General features: G+C 35.3%; 2 protein-coding genes across 2 annotated transcripts; one reads left to right on the top strand and one right to left on the bottom strand.

The window, feature by feature from the left end:
* Window positions 1-3,827: 3,827 nt before the first annotated feature.
* On the bottom strand, window positions 3,828-4,648 carry LOC120637385. The gene has a single exon (XM_039909209.1). It carries the CDS (start codon window positions 4,585-4,587, stop codon window positions 3,850-3,852), a length of 738 nt encoding a protein of 245 aa, XP_039765143.1. The 5' UTR covers window positions 4,588-4,648; the 3' UTR covers window positions 3,828-3,849.
* Window positions 4,649-5,028: 380 nt separating this feature from the next.
* On the top strand, window positions 5,029-22,104 carry LOC120635831 (TBC1 domain family member 20). The gene is made up of 9 exons (XM_039907006.1): window positions 5,029-5,261; window positions 5,424-5,552; window positions 6,371-6,477; window positions 8,822-8,959; window positions 9,914-10,116; window positions 11,418-11,634; window positions 13,234-13,343; window positions 14,148-14,342; window positions 22,035-22,104. The coding sequence occupies exons 1-9, from the start codon at window positions 5,111-5,113 to the stop codon at window positions 22,060-22,062; spliced, it is 1,278 nt and encodes a 425-aa protein (XP_039762940.1). The 5' UTR covers window positions 5,029-5,110; the 3' UTR covers window positions 22,063-22,104.
* The last annotated feature ends 1,141 nt before the right edge of the window (window positions 22,105-23,245 follow it).

Below are 23,245 nucleotides of genomic sequence, written 5' to 3'. Positions count from 1 at the left end.
TCGTTGCCGCCGCGCCGAAATCATAACATTTGACACTATTCATGCAAAATAATTTCGAATTTTAAGAGTACCTACAGGTGTTCCAAAGAATAAATAAGTTTCAGAGTGCTTAGAATGAAAATGAATACATTATACTGATCACGCAAGTAGTATTATGATTAGGATAAAATGGTGAGGATAGGTAGTAGATGTCATAATAATTCATTCTAGTAAGTAATTATAATATTGATTACTTATATGGTTTTAAACTAATTACTTAGGTACTATTATTGTACATTTAGTCATTATATTTCTTAAGTTTTTACAAGTTGTTTTAGCAAATGTAAGCTTATAAATCATAAATGTTTATTAAGAAACAGTTACTTCCATGGAAAACGACATATAGGTCAGTTGATTTTTCGAATTTCTTATCAAATCTTCAGTTATTTATTAATCTGCTTGATCTTTACTATGGCTATGTTAATTCAAGCTCACAATGTTCCAATTCTAATACGTTTTTCTAAGATTTAAAGTAAACTTTAATAAATAGTAATAGACTAATAGGTAATTGCAAGACTTGCAAGACTCTTGCTGCAAGACCAAGACCAAGACCAAGACTGGGAGCGCAAGACCAAGACCAAGACCAAGACCAGGTGTATTGGCGCAAGACCAAGACCAAGACTGGCTAAGTCTCGTCTTGTTCTTGCATTTGGGCAACACTAATTTCGCATAGAAAGTCGTAGCTGTATATATTTTTATAGGATCATACATTTTATCGACCTCCATGGAGCAGTGGTAATCAGTGGGGTCTTGTAAGTTTCGATCCTAGGGAGGGGCAGTTTGTAAATTATTGTAAGTGGAAAAACATATATTATAAACAGAGCAACACTTCCCAAAACATAGCTACTGCTTTTCGATTCACGTTAAATTAATTAAATAAGAATAACCAGCACGGGTGGGGTCTTGTAAGTTTCGAGCCTAGGGAGGGGCAGTTTGGAAAGTATTGTTAGTGAATAACCATATATTATAAACAGAGCAACACTTCCAGGACATACTGATTTTCGATTCACGTTAAATTATTTAAATAAGAATTACCAGCACGTTTGTTAAAATACTAATCAAGTTAATAAAAAATAATAGCAATATTATAGTTATCAAAAGTTTAACTATTTAACCATTTTATAAAATTACTGTAACATTTATTTTCAACGAATTCTCATTACCAGCCCGGAGACTGGACATTCGTTCACCCTCATTGCTCGTAGGAACGTTAATTTTTTTTCTTTCCTATAAAAGTTATCCCTTGACTGCAATCACTGGTGGTAAATGATGATCCAGTCTAAGTTGGTAAATGGGCTAACCTTAGTAGGTTAGACAGCAGTTATATTAAGCCATACCCTTGTTTTTACGCGATATCGTACCGGAACACTGAATCGCTTGGCGGCACATCAATGTCGGTAGAGTGGTAACTATTTACGGTCAAAGCCTTCAACCGACCAGAGAAAGAAATAAAAAGGTTCAAATTGCCCCTTTCGAGGATTGAACCCGAGATCTATAAGACCACACTGCTTACCACTGCTCCATGGTGCTTCACTTTTGGGGGGCCGAGTTCGAATCCCAGCACCTCTAACTTTTCTAAGTTATCTGCGTTTTAAGCAATTAACTTGCTTCAACGGTGAAGGAAAACATCGTGAATAAAACTGCATGCCTGAGTTCTACATAATGTTCTCAAAGGTGTGTGGAGTCCACCAATCCGCACTGGGTCAGCGTGGTGGACAACGGCCTTTACCCCTTCTTATTGTGGGAGGAGACGTGGCCTATAGTGGGTAATAGGCTGATGAATGAATTAATGAATACACTTTTATTGTACAACTCATAAGTATACAGAAAAATTTTAAATATTTTTTTTAAACGCAAAGTACTTATACAATATGGCGGCGCTACATAGCGATTTATTCCAGGCATCTTCTTCTGCAAAATCTCTTGATATGATGATGACGAAATAGTAGCTTAAATCTAACACACCCTACATAAGGTACCTAGACAGGATGTTATAGTTATACTAATAATATTATGTAGATATTTCATTATATAACGGCAAAATTACAAATTACAAAAAAGTAGATGCAATCAATTGAACTGGTTATATTGACATTTTAGTTTAGGAATCGAAAGTGTTTCCTTTAAAAGTGTCTCTACCGGTAATTACCGTGAAATGGTCTTCCACATAAGAAAACTGTCCGATTTTTACAAATTATTAAAAAGGAGTGTTTGCAAACGGTTCAAAATAACTTTCTTAATATTTCCAAAACTTTCATTTCCTTATAATCTATCGCTTTGCACTTCTAAAATTATATCCAAGCCGAGTTCGTTGTGCGTTGGCGCTTGTATCAAAAATTGGAGCCATGGTTATTCTTTTTATTGTTTTTTTCCAAAGAAGAAACAAACATACAATTTATATTCACGCTAATGTAAATTACTTAATTATTGTTGTAACTATTTTAATAATCTATATTGAATAATTATTGTCTAAATTATAGGTGTAAGTATATCTTATTTAAATACGTTTTTTTGTTCACAAATAGGTTAATTTAAATTAACATCCGTCAATAACAAATCAAACGCCATCATACATATAATGATCTAAATTAATATTATATCATATATTTAAATGTAAATAATCTTAACATGTTACATAACGTTTTAAGGAGGTATACAATTCAAGCCGTAGACCATCATTATTATCATTATCACCAGCTAGACAGTCTTTTGTTTGATCTTCCAGTTTTTTTTTTTTTTTTGATTCCTCTTTGGAAGTTGTAGCGCGCATTTCGTTAGCGCAATGCAGTATGTACGTGGTGCCATCTAGTTTGGTAATGTGGACACCGCAACAATAGCAATTATTAACGTAAGGTACCTACAGAAAGAACCTTGCAGATCGGGCAATGAATTCGATACATTTAGCTAAACTTTCATATTGTTCCATTGTAAATACAAGATTTCTAAGTCTTCGTTTTACGTAAAAAAAAAGTCCCTGTATTTTAGTTGAATAATACCATTTCGAAACACCTAACAATGCAGTTATCATAGTTATTTTGCATGAATCGGTTATGTAAATTAATTTTAACTTGATAAAGAGTTACCAAATTTAGTAACCTAATTTTATTTATTTGAAAATTGAAAGAAATTATAAATTATTTATTATGTAGATAAGATTACTTTAACGGGTCGAGTACGCGGAAACTTTAGTTACAGATTCTAGCACATCCGAGCCAGTAGTTTTCTTAGGGGGATTTCTCCGCGAAGGCTTTTCTTCGCCCTCTTAACACATGTGGTGATTAGTAAAACCTAACAGGTACAAGTTTTCGGGAAATCTGACATCGGGTCATTTAACATAGAAGTTAGCCCTTGACTGCAATCTCACGTGATGGTAAGTAATGATGCGGTATGACATGGTAGGGGGCTTAACTATTAGGGCTATGACAGAACTATACTAGGTAACAATAAGCCATGGCCCTTATCGGTTGCTAAGATACATAGTACCTTTTTTTTCGTCGTGGTGGTAAAGAGTGACATTTGATAAAACCTCTTATTAAACAACAGTTGCATAAATACCCATGAGATCAATTATTATTACGGCTATTACTACCTACCCACTTACATAAAGAAAATATTATTTAAATGTTTATTTTCCCATTTTCCATTATGTAGACCTATGGCCAACAGATGTTCACCATCGGTGAAGATGATGAAAACCAACTAACCCAAAAATTATTAAGAAACGCATCACCCGTGTCAAAACTTTACTATTTTTAAAATACCAGGACAATTTGTAAATAAAGGTGTAATAAATACTAGATTTCGTTATTATTAACAGCGTTTAGTAAAACAAGCAGATGGTTCCTCTTGCATTTTCTCCAATTTGTATAAACAAGTGCAACATGGGCAGAAATAGAGTCGCAAAAATTTAGCTACTTTCGATCTCGTGTTCGTGTTGCATACATCACTATCTCTGAGTGACAGCTCATCCTTATGGCTACATCGGGCTTGGTAAACTTTTACGTCACTTGTAGCCTCTGTTGGATCCGAAATCGTAGGCTGCACTAAATCCGGTTTTCTAGTTTCTGTAACGATTCCATGTTCCCAAGAAGTTAACGGCAATAGATACTCCTCCGCAAGACTTTGCTTGGAAGGCGGTTGTGATTTAAAAATAAGAGTAGCTAAGTTTATCATGGATGCACTGTCCGGTTGGTGGGGACCGTCGCCTAGTATAACATTCCCCATCTTCTTATCACCCGTCCTAGAATGTAACTTCATTCTAAGTACTGTTATATCAGAATCGCTAGGCCAAGATATTACGTCCGGCGGTAAACCTTTCCGATGATGGGAACGTACTTTTTTGGCTTTCTTTTTGTGTTTTAATTTTGTGTTAGTTAACCTAGTTTCACAACTCATGTCTAAGCTTGCAGACACACAGCTATCAGTTCTAGAAGGTAGTCGAAAAGCCACTTGTCTCACATTTATGCTACCGTTCGCTTTTTGTATATCTATAATATCCTCAATTTTTGTAATAGGTTTGTCTTGCAAATCCGCGGTTTCTTTGTCCATATTTACTAAAGAATTTAAAATAAACAACGATTTTTTTTATTTTCTACCCCAATCGGGATGGTTTTAAGATGACAAAGACTTACGTATGCCAAATGTTGTCAATATGGAATATCAAAAATAAAAATAATTTACCTATTCTGCATAGATCGAAACGTAAAATATTGGAGTACGTTCATTAAATGCAGACTCAGCTGCAGGTAATTATTATTTAATAAATTATATATATTTCCATAATAAGCCAGCTAGCTTTTATTTTTATAGCTCTTTGAAATATTTTCTAGGACTATTACAAATTTAAATTACAAATATTTATTATTTTAAAAAGTAAAGGTAAATAAACACGCTGTTATTTTGCATTGATTTTCCAGTTTTTAAACTTGACACACGACATGCCTATTGACAGCTGACAGCTGACAGCTGACAGTAGACAGAAAGGAAAAGGCAGCTATTCAGCGATATGTCAAAAATTTCTGAAGAGAGAATGGTGTAATGTTTTCGCTTCGATAATTTTCTTTTCCTTAAAATGGAATCCAATAGCACTGACACGGAAACTGGCGACAAATGCGATATAAACGGCGACTGTTCACCGACACCGCACAAGGACACGGCTAGCTTCAATCACTCGAAAAACATTGATGACATATCCACTCCTTCTGAATTGAAATTCGATGAAGGTATTGTAAACAAATGTTACTTTGATTAATTTTCGATTACAGTTAACTATTAGTTCCATAATCTACGTCATAACGTGAATGCGGAACATTACTCTTTTGTTGTTTTGATTAATAACAGATATTAAAATTATATTATTATATTTTACGTTTTTTTTGTTTAAGACTTTGAATTCGAGGACCCAGATGTTACTGAGAAGCGCAACGAACTTGAGAGATGTCTGAAAAACCCGGATTTGATAAATTTGGAGCAATGGCAAAACTTTGCCAAGAGCAAAGCTGGTTTAATTGCTGGTAATCACAAAATTTATAATCATGACTAAGCCATCTGGTTCTATAATTAATGTATAACGTCACGTCGCAGTGAACTTTCTCTTTGTAAATTATATTTTCTCATTTGCAAAACTGTATTGATAACACAAGAGTTTTATGCACCAATATTCTCTCCATTTATTTATTGGCCAGAATGTAAATGTTTTATGAAAATCATGTAGTATGTTTTTTTCTAGTTGTTTACCTACACTTACAGGGAATATCTTAGTTAAATATAAAATACATACCAAAATTGCAGAACTATGAAATATGCCTATGTTTATGGTGGCTAGAGTGTTTTGTTTTATAACAATAAATCATTAATATTAATTCTTCTAATTTAAGTTGCTGTATTGACATCTATTTCTACTAAAAAAATTGCAATTTTAATTTGTCATATTGGCAAAATTTAAAACCAAATTTTTTAATCATATTTAATTTTCATTCTATTACAAGTTAGCTCTTGACTGCAATTTCACCTGGTGGGAAATGATGCAGTCTAAGATCGTAACAGGTTAACTAAGTTTCTACGCAACATGATGTTATGTACATGCTTTATTATTTATAGGATCTTTAATTCATCAGTGCATTGACATAATACCTATACATTGAGGTAACATTAAGGTTCATTTTTAGGGATGTATTATGATATATACTGAAAGATATGTACAAGCAAATTAACATTGCTGCCCAATGTAATTAAATTTTAATACTCATTTTTACCAAACCTAAAAATGAAAAAAAAATACCCTTTGTTTGTTACCTTTTGTTTAAATTCTTTTTCAACATTTTTCTTATAGATGAATATAGGAGACAGATATGGCCACTTCTTGTGGGGGTCACAATCGAAGAAATGACAGACCCACCATCACTGGATGACCTCTCCAAACATAGTGAATATCATCAAGTTAGTTTCCTCAAATTTATTCTTATAACTTATACAGAAAATTTTCAACAACATTTGTATGTGTATCCATATATATTTCAATTAATATCTCAGTTATGATTCTAGAAGAATCAGTTTACATTATAAATAAGTTCTAAAGCTTTATCATAATGTTATATTCTTAAGATAATAAAATGAATGTAATGCAATTATTTGAATTGGCTTCAAGAACTGTAAAATTAATTTTAAATTGAAGTACCAGACTTTGACGTTGTATGATTGTGACAAAATATAAGTGCGCCTCAACTTAGACTGCATCAATGCTTTCTATCGGGCATGATAGTAGTCACAAGTTATGTTTCAATAGAAGTGATATTGTAGTAAGTGGCTTTGTTATTTTGGCCTTATTCATGTATATGATTTCTAGACAAATAATAAAACAGACAAATGTATAAAGATTGTGATCAAATGAATATTCTCATTTTGTAGATTCTGACAAAATTAGATTCTGTTAAATATAGCAAAATAACACAACTTAAACTGCACACTTAATCATAAATACAACATTTATTATAACATATATTAATTTTGAGACATTGTTGTTTGAATGTTAACTGTGACTTTCTGTAATTTTTATTGCTATTATTAAAATTGCTTGTCACCATAATATTACCGGTTTTCAAAAGTAATGGCTAGTCATATGTAGCCATTATTCAAGAGTTGTGGCTCTTATGTTCTGGGTTAGGTTAGTGACTGTTATGATTTCGCAATAATCTCTTTATAAAAACAGGTATAAGAAAAAGAAGATAAAATTAATATTCTTCATATTTAATTTTTTAGTTCATATGTAAATGTGATAATGTGTTTTCTGTTGTAAATACTAGTACATATGACAGGTTGTTACAGACTACAGTTATTTTTGACTTGGGAGACTTTTAGGTCAGATTGTCTGTGGCTGTTATAAAAATTTATATTCAAAATTCAAAATTCATTTATTTAAAGTAGGCCTAATATAATCACTTTTGAAACGTTAAGTCTGTCTGTGTGTAGTGACTCTACCACTGGTTCGGAAGGCAGATTCTACAGAGAAGGTGGCAAGAAACTCAGCAGTTGCTCTTTTCCAATATCAACAATTTACATTTTACATTTTAAAATTCATTTTTCTATCTTGTGAGAGATGAAAGCGGAGCCGGATGCTTCCAAGCAACCTTTTCATTAAGAAATTCATCAATTGTATAATAACCTCGATGTAATAAATGCGTTTTAACACATTCTTTAAACTTATGCATTGGTAGGTCCAAAATTACCTTAGGAATCATATTATAAAAATGTATACTCAATCCCACAAATGACTCCTATAGATGACCTATAATAGATACTGAAGCTAAACTGAATTTTTTTCATGTCTGTCTGTCTGTATCCCAGCCGCTATCCATTTTACACATATTCTACGAGGATCGTTATTCACACATATTTCCAGGAAGGCGTAGTCCAGTCCAACAATAAAACAATTTGACGGCCGATTGGCGCAGTTCGCAGCGACCCTGCTTTCTGAGTCTAAGGCCGTGGGTTCGATTTCCACTACTGCAAAATGTTTGTGTGATGAGCATGAATGTTTTTCAGTGTCTGGGTGTTTATATGTATTTTCTAAGTATTTATGTATAAAATTCATAAAAATATTCATCAGGCATCTTAGTACCCATAACACAAGCTACGCTTACTTTGGGGCTAGATGGCGATGTGTGTATTGTCGTAGTATATTTATTTTTATTATTTTTAATATAATGCAATTAAAAAAAAAATATAATGCTTCACCCTTCAACTTTTTCTTAAATTTAAAGGAAACCCAATAAAGATTCTTACCAATATAGTAAAGTAATCTTACTAGGATGTCAGAAGAAATATTGGATATTGCCATCCGATAAATAATGCGGTCGATGAGATATGCTTGCCGTTGAAGGGCGGGGGTTATAAAAACTTCGAAACGGAGTTTAGAGATACTGACGGAGGAGACGGAGACGGAGGCTTCTGAAAGACGGAACATCTGTCTATATCACACTACGGAAGCCAATAAATCTGGTCGGTTCCTTTCATAAATAAATCGACGGCTCACATCTACGGCTTATATTATCGTCTTTATGTTTGTGAAGCTAAGGATTATTATCATATTTTATCTTTGTTGTTGTTTTTGTTTTGTTGTATTGACTATTATTTTTATAGAGAGTAAGTTAATGACTCAGTGAAGTAATATGACATAACAAGCGTAGACGACGCGCACCTATATCGCTAGACACAAATGTATGTCACCCATATTGGTTTCCTGGTTACGCCCATAGGTGTTGTGTAATGTCTTTATTTTTCGCAGGTGGTGATGGATGTGAACAGATCACTAAAGCGCTTCCCTCCGGGCATTCCATATGAGCAGAGAGTGGCTCTTCAAGATCAGCTCACAGTACTCATCTTGAGGGTCATAATGAAGTATCCACACTTGAAATACTACCAAGTATGTGTCAATTGTGGTTGTGTTATATCGTTGTTGTTGTTAATGGTTTACTTGTTTAAATTATCGACTGAGGACTTAGTTAATCTAAATGGTCAAAAAGTAAACGTGCTATTATTCTTATACTAACGGTCGCTCGTGACTTCATTGGTGGATACTGCCGTCCTAAAGCTAAAGTGTCGTTAAATACAAAGACGAGATATGGTCGAAAAAGCGAAAATATAAAGAAACGATCCCATTTGATAACTAATAAACATATGCAAAACTTGAAATTATGAAAATGTAGATCTAATAGGACATTTTCAAATAACTGTATTCGAAAGTTTCTGGAGTAAAAATAAAAGCAGGATATTTTTGTCTAGGATTTTTTCTGGTAACGGCTTGTATTGTATGTACATAACTTAAATATCGTTAGGTTACTTTTTAGGACGTTTTTGGCTTGGATTGATTGCATTTAATTATTTTAGCTTTTTACAAACATTAACATAATTTAGAATCTAAACTAAAATTACTCTACAGACTTTAACGACTGTAAAGGTTAGGTTATGATCCTTAAAATTCTAAATAACTTAACAGTTAAATGCGGCTTGTCTTGTCATTTAAACACATTGTAGTCTAGAAAAATAGAAATGATATGATTACAGTTGTGTTTTTTTGGGAGTATTGCTAAACTAAAATGTGGCTTATTGCAGATGATTCAACCATACCGATATTTTAGGTTAGCAATTGTTTATTAACATTTGAGGTTTTCAAATAAAAGTGACGGTAACTATAACAAGGAGCAATTACAGTCCGAAAATAGGTAGTCTTTTATTTTGGTAAAACTGACGGTAGTTATACTTAAACTCATTTCAAAGCTTTTACGTTCGAAAGGACATTCAAGAAACTTATAAATACAGTAAAATATTGGTAAAATTGAAATGCGTGTTCTATTCTATTATCTATCGTTTCTCCCAGGGCTACCACGACGTGGCGATCACTCTGCTGCTAGTGTGCGGCGACAAGGCGTCGTTTCCTTTGCTATGCCGCCTGTCGTACGGGCCGGGCGCACCCCTGGCTCCGTTCATGCAGACCACGTTACAGCCCACGCAGCATTTACTCAACTACATGTTCCCGGTGATCAGGCGGGCCGACGATAGGCTCGCTGATTGTCTAGACAAGTAAGTGCTGTTTGCGCGTAACTTAAAAATTAATAAAAAACAACCCACTTGTCCCGCCAAAACTTTAAAAAAAAAAAGGAAATTTTTATATTTCATATATCCTTTGTAATCTTAGTATACAAATGAAATAATAAAAATATATAATTATAATTTAAAAAAAATACCTTTATACTGCGGGTAAATAAATAAGGCTGGTAAATTCCAATATACAAACAGATAGGAAAGATTGCGATGAATCGTCTTACAACATATTTTAACAACATGGAGGTGTTTTTGCGTAATATATCTATTCTTCTTCCCTTTTATTTGAAACTTTCAATCACGGAAAAGTTACCAATAGTAAATGACCGTCTCGGGGACCTACTCCAGTTTCATCTTACCTATTATTGTTTTAATTCCCTATCTGCAATGTCTGTAAATAATCTAAAGACGTGAACGTTGACTCAAGTCAATGGTCAGTCATATCACTAATAAAGATTAGTGATCGCAAAAGGAAGAGTCAAACTCGCATTGTTAGCTGATTTATGCAGAATGTTAACAAACCTTACGACGAAGCCTTCTTATATGTAGCAATACTTACTATGTATTCAGTATAGTTAAGCCTTAGGTGAGGGGTTAGCTGCAGTCCGCTGAGGAGTACTGTCCTCTATCTCCGATTATGTTCATCTCATCTACTGGAAGTGCTGAATTTCGTGATAAAACGTAATCATGCTAGGATTCATTTAAAGTCATTCACATAGAATAAAGAATATACAGAACCCATATTCAGCCATCATGAAGTGCAGTGTGTCCAAAACAGTGAAAAAGCCCCGCGCACGTCTGTCTTCACACCCGCGAAATGTTGCTAGCTCGCGAACTTTTCTTATTTTCCCCATTTTATGGTAAACGTTTAGAATGTTAGCGGAACTACTTGCTTTTGGGTACCTACGAGACGGGCAAAGAAAAAAGGGTTGGCAGTATAAGTTGGGAAGATGAGCTGAAACTTACAGCTGGTCCACTATGGAGAAGGGTGGCACAGGATCGTAAGCACTGGCGAGGCCTGGAGTACTGTCGTAGTATACTTATACATTTTTTATTTTTTTATAATATCTGTTTACTGGTAAATGGAATGAAGTGATTAACCGTCAGTTCGAGATACACTAGGTACTAAAGTAGAGTGGTTTTTGACGCTTCAATATTAGTCGTGTACGCGGTTTCTGTATGTTCTTAATTCTGCGGTCATATTAGTTTTAGCATCGCAGGCGCGACAGACGGACATAGGAATAGGTCTAGGAGGAGTTTAACAGGCCGTGTGACTTCAGGGCGGGCGTGGGCACAATGTTCGCGCTGCCGTGGTACCTCACGTGGTTCGGCCACAGCCTCAACCGCTACGCGGACGTGGTGCGGCTGTACGACTACTTCCTGTGCGCGCCGCCGCTGTTCCCCGTGTACGTGACGGCGGCGCTCGTGCTGCACCGCGCGCCCGCCGTGCTGCAGTGCGACTGCGACATGGCCATGATGCACTGTCTGCTGTCGCGGGTGAGCCCACCGCCAGCACCTTCTCCCCTTACAAGGAGGCAAAAATTAAACTCTACGATTATCTCCTCTGACAAGGAGACAAAAATAAAATCCCCTGATTATCTCCCCTGACACTAAAAAAAAAAATTAAATCCCCCGATTATCGCCCCTGACAAGGAGAAAAAAATTAAACCCCCCGTACAGTTAATTATATACAAGATATATAATTAACGTGCCCACCTGCTAAAGCAGGAGAACATGGAATAGGGTAAGTTTACCCCGTTTATTATTACATATGTATTATTTGGATATTATTTCCACTTGAGAAATAAATATTACCTATGTGTTAAAACACATTTATTACAGCGAGGTTATTATACAATTGATGAATTTCTTAATGACAAGGTTGCTTGGAAGCATCCGGCTCCGCTCTCATCTCTCACTAGATAGAAAAATGAATTTTGAAATGTAAAATGTAAATTGTTAATGTTGGAAAAGAGCAACTGCTGAGTTTCTTGTCGGCTTCTTCTCGGTAGAATCTGCCTTCCGAACCGGTGGTAGAGTCACTACACACATACAGACTTGACGTTTCAAAAGTGCTTATATTAGGCCTACTTGAAATAAATGAATTTTGAATTTTTTTTGAATCTTGTACACCAGTGCTCTAAGAGTTTAAAGAGCTGTGAAGGAGATAATTTTTATCCTTTTCCCGGGGAGATAATTGTCTCCTGCCCATGCTAGCCGTGACGTGAATACAGGATGTGCATTTCGTGGACAGATGATTTTAAATAGAGAAATCTTCATCTTTTGACGACCTCCCTGGCGCAACGGTGTGCGCTGTGTAAAGTAGGAGGTCCCAGGTTTGACTCCCCGCAGAGGCAATTTGAAGATTTATAATTCCCGTATTCTCCCAGGTCTGGTCTGGTAAGAGGATTGGCTAGTTACCGCCCTAACGACAAAGACGTGCCGCTAAACGATATAGTGTTCCGGTGCGATGTCGCGTAGAAACCGATTAGAGGGTATGACCATTATGCTCCCTAACAGGTTAGCCCGCTACTATCTTAGGCTATCTCATCACTTACCACCAGGTGAGATTGTAGTCAAGGGCTAGCCTGTAGTGGAATAAAAGGCACGGGTCTCCTCCCACAATGAGAAGGGGTTAGGGCTTGGTCGACTCCACACACCTTTGAAAACATTATGGAGAGCTCGCAAGCATGCAGATTTCCTCATCACGTTTTCCTTCACTGATGAAGCAAGTGATATTTTAATTACACACGTAACTCATACATAACTTAGAGAAGATAGAGGTGCGTGCTGGGAATCGAACTCGGCCCCCGAAAGTGAAGTCGAAGTTATAACCACTGGGCTATCACTGCGTATACAAGCTGGGTACAAAACATCAATTAAATATCTCAAATTTAATTTATCTTAAATTATCTTAAAGTGTGCGCGCTACCGCTAGTCGCCTAGGTATGTGGCGGAGGGGGTGACAAGACGCGCATGAAATATAAAATAAGGACAAATAAATTACAAAAAGCGCGCACACTATAGTTGAAAATCATGCAACTATATAATTAGAACACAATATATTTAATATATTGTACGACTTTTTTGTTACAGTTACCCGATGACTTACCATTTGAAGACATTCTGGTGACAGCGAAAAAATTGTACGAAGAGAACGATCCCTCTGACCTCGAAGCAGAAGTAAAAGCTTTAGAGAAAAGAGAGTAAGTGCACGCGTTATTTTTCGTCACTTGTGCGTCATTCCTGCAGGTTTTTTGGGTACAGGAAACAATCAAAGTTGGTTTTTAATAGTAGAATAAATGAGAAACAAGTTAGAAATTAAAGTAATTATGTATTAAATTCTATATAAATCAGACAAATAAATAATATTAGCACGATAAACCGCTTTGGTATTCTCGCACTACACACAATGTCAACCGATAATTGTGAACATAATTAATATCACGTACCAATAATAACTATTAATTAACATGAAGAAAACGCAAAAAGATGTAATCGCTACGGGACGCCTGGCAGATGTGAACATTAATTGTGAATTGACAACCTCCTCCTTTTTGCAATCTAATGATTCCTAAGGTAATTTTGGACCTACCAATGCATAAGTTTAAAGAATGTGTTAAAACACATTTATTACAGCGAGGTTATTATACAATTGATGATTTTCTTAATGACAAGGTTGCTTGGAAGCATCCGGCTCCGCTTTCATCTCTCACAAGATAGAAAAATGAATTTTAAAATGTAAAATGTAAATTGTTAATGTTGGAAAGGAGCAACTGCTGAGTTTCGGCTTCTTCTCGGTAGAATCTGCCTTCCGAACCGGTGGTAGAGTCACTACACACAGACAGACTTGACGTTTCAAAAGTGCTTATATTAGGCCTACTTGAAATAAATGAATTTTGAATTTTGTATTTTATTTTAGGTTATATTTATAAAACAATTATTATAAAGAATAAATAAATAGTTTTTTATTTATAAACAAAAAAAAAAGTTTTGTCGCATTGTGACAGGGAGGAGCAACGCAAGCTCGACCAGGAGCGCATGAAACGCAGGCAGGCGGGCCGAGTGGCGCCACGTGGCGGGCCGCGGCGCTGGTTCGCCAGTCTGCCCGCGGCGTTGCGGCGGCCGGCGGGCCGGCGCGCGTGCTTGGCGCTCACGGCCGCGCTGTTCGCCATCTACGTGTACTACCGGCCGGAGCTGTTCAGGTAGCGCCACGCCTATCAGTTTGTCCTCTTCCGCTTCTAGGCCGGCGCCGCGTGAGATGTGCCAGCGCGATGTTGACGCTGTTACACCTAACCGCATTATGTGATTTAAGATCTTTATTTCTCAAAAGAATTACAAAAAAATCGCTTAGTGGAGAAAACATTAAACTTAAAAACAAAACATGATGTGAGCGTACACTATAGAAGGTACATATAAATCTATAAAGCATAACTTAATGCAGCTAAAAGAAAATGTTCGTCATTATGTATTTGGATACTTCATTTTAATACACTTGGAAAGGTGGTAGTATGCCAATAGCTGTATAATAAAGTCAGGATGATAAAAATAAACAAATATTGTCGTAGACAATACACACATAGCCATCAAGCCCCAAAGTAAGCGTAGCCCGTGTTATGGATACTAATATGACTGCTGTTTTTTTGAATAATATACACATAGACTCAGAAACTGAAAGACGTTCATGTTCAACAAACTATTTAGATTTGTAGGTATATTATTACTCATAACACAAGCTAGACTTATTTTGGGACTAGATGGCGATGTGTGCATTGTCGTACCATACTTATTTTTTTTTATTTATATTTATATTTATATTTTTGTTTTCGAAAAGTTAGAGGTGCGTTCCGAGGATAGAACTTTTCCGTTGTAGCTTAAAGGAAGGCCGAAGACCTACCCACTGGACTATGGCGTTATTACATGTCTAGAGTGCACGCCTGTGGTAACCTCCCACCTTTCCAACACTAGTGACGCAAGCATTAACACTCATTTAACGTCAATCGTCAGTCTCATCTCACGAACGCCTGAAGTCTGAGGACAATCTGATCAAGTGGATATAGATGATGCTTATTGCATTACATTATAAAATTTTACCTGTTGGTTTAAATGTAACCGTTTAAAGTTAATTAGGTGGGAGTTTATTTGTAGCTTATTTAACTTGTGGGTATTTTTATCGCCGAGAGTGTAACCATATTAACTGCGTAAGAAAACTAATAAGAAGAAACAATAGAATAGAGTTGAATCGCTTAAAACAGTATTATTTTAATATTGTTAACGATTGCTCAGAAATATTGTCCTTGTTTTGATGTCAAGGTCATATCGTCATATCAAAAATACCCATTAGGTATATGTATGATGGACACGGAACGGTCACGGACACGGTCTTCTCCCAAAATGAGAAGGGTTTAGACTGCAGTCCACCGCTTTGGCCAAGTGCAGTTTGAACCAAGGTCATATAAAACTGACTCTTTAAAATGATATTGCTTTAAGCGATGGACCGATATAAAGCCCCAAGGAGCCTTATAGCCGTATTTGTAAGAAACAGGTTTGGGATCCAAAAGAAGTGAAAAAAGTAAACAAAGAAGACAAAGTATAACAGTTTGTGAAGCGTTACGTTAAGGAACTTTTCAAACAGTTGCCAACCGGTTGCTGTTCATTCATCTCCTATTAGAGTGGAGGCTTGTGCCTACTTTGTTAGGATGATGAGCCGCTGTCAAATCGTTAGGATTGTTTGTAAACGACCGTTTGGCAAACTGTCAGAAAGATACATTCGCACGTATTAAAAAATTAAAAAGTATCTTATTATTATGACGAAGGAAAGGTTTTGGTACTACATGTATTACGTACTCGGTACTACAATATGGTATTGTAAATCACTTTGTGAAAATAAAATTAAAGTTTGCTTTGTTTACCTTTACACCAAGGGAAAATGGATAGAAGTACAATAACTAATAACATAAAGGTATGTTAAACTATCACAAAATTCCATGATATACTTTGAAAATTAAGCTTTACATACTACACTTTACTAATTTATAATATCTTCAATCTTTATACTCCGCACTAAACAGATCGTCGTTATGTATTTTCTACGCACGTTTCGCCTTTTGTACCTTTTTGAAAAATAATAAAAGGTGACAAATTAGGCGAATTTTCTACTTAAAAATTATTCAATGTGAAGTCAGCATCTCATGAGGATGCTCTAGTAACAGAGGATCTGTTTGGTGTGGAGTATTTTCGCGGAGTATAGCAAATTAAACCTAATTTTCGTAGTGTGGTGAAGATATTTATGAAAGTTATGGAAATTATCATCGAATAACTTCCTTTAAAAATTCCTTAAAGCGGTAAAAATCGTCACGTTAGGAAAAAGCGTTATAGCCGTCTCGATGCGTGTTGCTTGGGCTATAATCGTAGTTAAATGTGGCTTCTTTCCGATGGTCAGAGTGAGGTACAGTATTTCGTCGCTGACGGGTGCCCTCGACCGCACGCGTTATTGGTTTTTAATTCGCTCTGGTCTTATCTGGTATGAGGATTCGGCAAAAGCTGCATACTACCATGCCAACAAAGCCGTGCAGGTTTTTTATTTAGCGTTTCGATACGATTTCTCGTAGACCAATTAGAGCTAAGGGTTTAATATAATTACCCTTTCTAGGTCAGCGCGCTTCCATCTTGGACTGCATCTTCAATTATATGAGAGATCGCAATAACCGCTTACTTGTAATTATTGTAAAATAATTAAATCTTAAATTCGAAAAACCCCCGACTCAATATCATTCCCTTTCAATATAGTGAAAAATCCCTTACATTATTCTACTAGTCAAGTTCTTTCACTTGATACCTACCTTAAATATGAAATCCGCCTTTTTTGGCGGCGGCCATATTTGACCGGTTTGCATCAGAATTAGCTTATAACACTCCCGATGAATTCACCTTACAAACGAGAAAATTTAAATCGACTAAACACGCAAACATAAAGACACGTCTTATGTGCGCGTAACTTATAATACCGCGTCTGTTTTGCGTCGGGGGTTAAAAAGTCCCCGATTCAATCATTTATGTACTCATTACGATGTTAGGAAAAAACGGTTTAGGCATAAATATAAATTATTTATAGTAAGTTATCAAGAATGTTTGTATAGATCTATCTCACGAAGACCGTGTTTAGAGCCGTTCATTGTTTAAGTGAGTCTTTTTAAGCTTGGGATCTATGGATTTGCATTGTACTTCCGTTTATATCTTACTAGCTTTTGCCCCCGGTCTTTGTTCGCGTTTCTTACGGTTTTTTTACAAATCCCGTGGGCACCGCTTGTTTTCCTGGGATAAAAAGTAGCCTTTGTCACTCTCTGTCCTTTTACCAACTCTATGGCAAAAATCAAGGTTGGTTGCTTAGTTATGGCGTAAAAGACAAACAGACAGACTATCGCATTTATAATATTTGTATGGAATATGTAAATGAGAATGTTTGGATGTTTGGTACACCTTCGCGCAACGGTTACCACCAATTATGCTGATGTTTGGAAAGAGATAGCTTGTACTCTAAATAAACACAATTGATATGATAATTCAAAAAACAATACAATAATAACTAAAAAATAATTTCACATATATAAACCTTTGTCTATAAAATAAATAAATATACTACGCTATATGTGCCTAGGCTATATGTGTATTGTCTAGTCTAGATGCTTATGCTAGATGCGTCCTAGGTGAATATTTTTATGAATAATAAATACTTATATTATACAGATAAACAAACACTGAAAAACATTAAAGTTGAATAAAACATCTCCGATTTCTCTCTGGGCCCAATTCTACATTATGTATTATGTCGATTGACAGAAAATTCCAATCGAGATAACATTCATTCTTAATTAACGCATGCTAAATTTTATACTGGAATAACTTATACATCTTTGATTTATCTCTGGGCCCTGGTGAAATACACGAATGCTTAAGTCGCTGGTATAAGCTTGTACAGGTATATGCTTACACCATTATTATAAGAAATCTTAAACGGCCTTCTTGAGATAGGATCTCTGCATATAATTGTGATATTTTTTTTTTACCTTTGAATTAAATTTAAGTTCATGAAAGTCAATTGTCACCCATTCCTCGTTAGTTAAAGGTTAGATCATTATTATTAAATTTCATTTTGTATTGCAGTTTTTAAATCGTCCCGTTTTTAGTCGTAAACGCGCTGTAAACGTTGCACTTTTCTGTAAATATTGCTGATTTTATAGCTCGTAATAAATGTAGAAGCTTGCGCGATAACTGTAATTCGGTAATGTTGTATGTTTACTCTGTACGTATAGCAGATTTTTTCTATAAGAGAAACGAACTCAAATGAAGCTAATAAAAGCGTGTTAAAAACAGAGCGGGCTTCAAGAACTATGAGCAGGGTTAATAAAAGTTTCTTGTAACCGTAAGTGGACCGCAGACCACGTAAACGACATAAAACTTCTTTGTTTGATTTTCATACGTTTGTATTTCTTTACATTAAAATCAAGGTCCGGTCAGTGCTGGTTCCCATACGGACATGATAAATTATAGATGTGAAACGTTCTCATACTTTTTCCTTTTAACTATTCCCTACCTCCCAAAGTTTTTACTGTAAACTAAGGAATGTATAGAAATATATGCATGTTACTTTATTTGTTAATAATGTGTCTATGTTTAAGGGGAAACTTGTAATCATATGATCTTATATATGTGTGAATGTGAAATTTTACTATTTAAATTTAGTTTTAATTTTAATTTTAGTTCACTAGTTTTTTATATAGTATTTTGTACTGAGCTTAAGCTATGTAGTATTTTATTAAAATAAATTAAGAAATAATGATTTGAGTTCAATGTATCAATATGAAAGTTATTTTTTAATGAATTCTCCAAAGCATTTCCATTTATTTTAGATTGTTAATTAACAAAATAGGGAATTATAAAATAAATTAAGGCAGTGTTCGTAATAAGAGAAGTTTTAACAAGTTGAATGTAGTTTATTTTATAAATGCTTAGGTTCATCCCTTAGGTTGGCCGCACATTGGCTACTATCAGTTGAGCGTTTTAAGCAATGTAAAGCGATACAAGACAAACATAACATTACTGAAAAATAATGTTATTCATTTATTTAAACTTGGCCACTTTTGCATGTGCGTCTAAAAACTCGTCCACCTTGTTGTTTTATCTTGTCGCATTAGTAGTCCATTTTATGTTGGGAATCACTATTGTGAAATTGTTAGAATATCTTTGGTTTCTATTCTGTTGTATAGAAATTTCTTGACTTAATTCAAAAGTCCAAAATTAGTGCTATCCTATTAATTACGTTCTTTGGCTTAGGAGCAATATATATATAATTGAGACATGTCTATTTAATTTGGTTTACAGATTGGTGACCAACAAAATTAAAAGTATCCTTTATAGGCCAATGCAAATAAAGGTCAAGTTGTCGTCGCTATAGAAATCGATAAATAGAGCATGCTGTTGCTCGAGCGATATTTGCTAATGTGCGGCCTGCCTTACACTATATTCACAAAAATTACTATAAATTATCACAGTGCCTCCAAACGAACTTGGAGGTTCCACCAATCGGGTTTTTTGGTTTATTGTAAAAATACAATACCACGCTCTCAGTAGTATGCTGAAAACTTTAAAATTGCCGAAATTAATATTAATGTTTGTGAATAAGTGTGTGAATCTCTAGATACTAAGTGTTAAAGTGGTAAAAAAACACTAGGTGTGTCACAAGAAAATTTATTAATAAAATTTGATCATAATATCGATATTGTACACTTTAATTGTCGCTGCCAAATTACAATATTATACAAGATCGATGATTTCATTTTATAGGATATCAATTATTTATTATGGGATTAGAATTAATCTTTCGCACAGCTAGTGGGCAGGGGACATATTTATCCACGGGGAAAGGACAAAATGTCTTCTCCCTCAGTTTTATCCACTCTCGCACAGGTGGAAATAATATCTTAATAATATACGTTTACTATAAAACGGTGAAAAACTTCTCTTTTTACCTGTTGCAGGTGGACAAGTAAATTTTATCCCTTGTCAGTGGATACAATTGCGGGATATTTTTTTGTCTCCCGCCTATACTAGTCTTGCTGTACCTTCTCTATAAAGATACCTACATCATTGGTTGCTCGCAAAAGTATTCGGGTTTCAAGAAACGCATTCCAATGACATCGTCTGATGAATATCATTGGTTGTTGCTTTGCCTGCGGGGAAATCCCCGTATGCTATGTGTACATCGTTAGGCTAGTTTTATTAAATCTCCTGGTGGTTTTCCCCGTTAAGTTGTCGCTGTATCGACCAATTAAAATGTGGCATTACTGCGGAAATAAACACAAAATACCCCATTTACACCAGACCAACAGCAGCGTAATTCATTAAATAAATTAATTAACTTAACATGTTAAATGAAGGGATAACTTGAACAGACGCAACCTCTGGCCTCAAACAAATCAGTACCCTTGTTCTGTCAAAGCTTAAATTACTATGATAGAAATACATTTTACTACTAGTTTTTTGTCTGGTGGGCTTCGGTTACCACCATACCGTGCGTTGTGATTCAGCGTTTCGGTACGATGGCCGCTACAGTCTCTGACTAAAATAAATACTATATTTCCCTTACCACCAGGAGAGATTGCAGTCAACGGCCAACTCGACTGCAATAAATCAAGAATATAAAAAAATAATCTCACACGTCGTTTCTTTTATAAGTGTGTTTCCGCCCGCAAATAATTGTATAAGATTAAAATTGTTAAAGTATCTTCAATGGGTGATGTGTACCGGTGTTACTATATTACATATTTATTACGAGAATGTGTTTCATTGCTTATTAAAAGCTGATCGCACATTTGTACCGCACCGCAACTGACTTAAGTAGGTACTTAACATATTTTTCATACCAGCGCTTGTATCAGTCGTGCAATATTTCGAGCTTTGCAGACCTACCCCTACCCTACAGGGGGCTTACTACCATCTCTTAGAGCAAGATTATTTTAAAATTACACTTTATTCGACATACCTTGATCCTAAACATAAGGATTATAATACTGAAATAAAAAGTCAGCAATCCAATTAATGTAGTAAGCGGTGACAGCCCAGTGTCAAGTACTTCGACTTCACTTTCGGGGGGGCCGAGTTCGAATCCCAGCAGGCACCTCTAAATTTTAAGCAATTAAAATATCACTTGCTTCAACGGTGAAGGAAAACATCGTGAGGAAAACTGCGTACCTGAGGTATCCAACCAGGGCTAGAGTGGTGGAAAACTGCATACCTGAGTTTTCCAGCCAGGGCCAGAGTGGTGGAAAACTGCATACTGATGAATTAAAATAATACTGCTTTAAGTGATATTAAGCCCTCTGGCAGGCTTTCGCTTAATATAGCGCACGACCTTAATCCATGAGCTACGTGTTCACTGTTTTTATAGGATGAATCCATAGGAATCTGAATATTAAGACACTTGAAATACCCTATAGTTCGTTAAGTAAAGAAAACATTTGTCGACAACAGCTCAACGACAGCTCCCAACGGCCGTTCCAAAACGCGTACAAACGCGCCGCGAATCATACATTTCTGTTTTTCAAAATGGTGACGCCAGTTGTTTTAGAGCGCAAGGGCCAATGCAGTTAAAAACTGTTCCAAATATTTTGTTAAAATTCGAATGCTCAGTCTCGTTCACGGGGACAAGATAACGCGTCAAAACATTTCATAGTATATTGTTATTAAGATTGCTGTCGTTGCATCAAATACAATACAAATAATTTTCGTTGAATGAGTCGCGTACGGTGCTGACTAATGTGTGTTCATCTTTATATTATACGCATATTCATTTTTCCACCTTCAATTATTTTTAAAATACATAAATTTCTACTTTCCAGGAATCACGAGGACAGTGCGGAATTATAAAAAGCTCGTGTAGGGTGACAATAAAACTTGTTTTTTTTTTAATTTTCTCTTTATTTATTTCACGCGTTAGACGAATGAAGTATTTACATGGTTACTATAGGTAAATGTGTAAATAATTTGACGTCTACAAAATATATTAGCTACACTTAAAAATAATACATATTTTTTTAAATAATAAATTCGTTGGTAAAAAAAAAACAAAAAAAATTACTCTAATACAATCTAAAGAAACATTATTATTTAAACTGAGCACACACGTATTTGGATTGGATCCTAAGCTATTACTTAAGATTATTTATACTTTAAAAGGCCAAATACTGTCACACTGATATTTATAGTTTAGGGTATCTAAGGTTTCATAACTTAAGATGCCCTTAAATATTAACCAAACGTAAAAAAAACATAAATTGGTAATAATATCCGGTTTACAACTTAAAATTACCTCTAAACATACGTATATATTAACAAATCTGAGAGCATTTCAAATGAGAAGTTCATATCATATCACAGCCATTATATCTCGGATTGCTCATTATTTTGAGTGACTATGGAAGCTACAATAATAAGAAAATGTCATGGGCTAGAACACATTTGACTTCTATTTTAATGAGAAGGCAAGAGGTATAAATGCATTTCACATTCGAGAAAAGGATGTAGTTTATTAATATACACCGCACGACGCAGATCCTTTAAAATACGGCCTTTAAATGTTATAACCATAAGCGGTAACGTATCTTGGAAGATCTGAGTGATGACCTCGTACCTGGAAGCTTTCTCTGGTTTCTTAAAAAAAAAAAAAAACTGGTCTCGAACCGGGGTTTTCTGGTTTCGGAACCGCCTGATTTCCCAACAGAACTATTATAACCTTGTAGATAGAGGCGAAATTTACTTTGATGTTCTAGATTTTTTTTAATTGCGTCAAAACACGGATAAAACGACGTTTTCTAAAAATGAAACCTGTACAGATTATTTTCTCGCCCTCGACACCCCCTGCATACTGAATTTCATGAAAACCTTTAGAGCCGTTTCCGAGATTCAGATTATATTAACAGGTACAATTAAACAAGAATTCTTCGTTAAAATGTGTTAGATATATATAGGTAGATAAACTAACACAGTAGGGTCATTGTTAACTAGCTTCTTAGTATAAAGGGTAGCCTATGTCCTCTCCGCCAAATTTCAT

Source organism: Pararge aegeria, chromosome 3 (genome assembly GCF_905163445.1).
Source record: "Pararge aegeria chromosome 3, ilParAegt1.1, whole genome shotgun sequence".
Lineage (NCBI taxonomy): Eukaryota > Metazoa > Arthropoda > Insecta > Lepidoptera > Nymphalidae > Pararge > Pararge aegeria.
The sequence above is the reverse complement of the archived record's forward strand: the minus strand, read 5'-3'. Positions and strand labels throughout refer to the sequence as shown.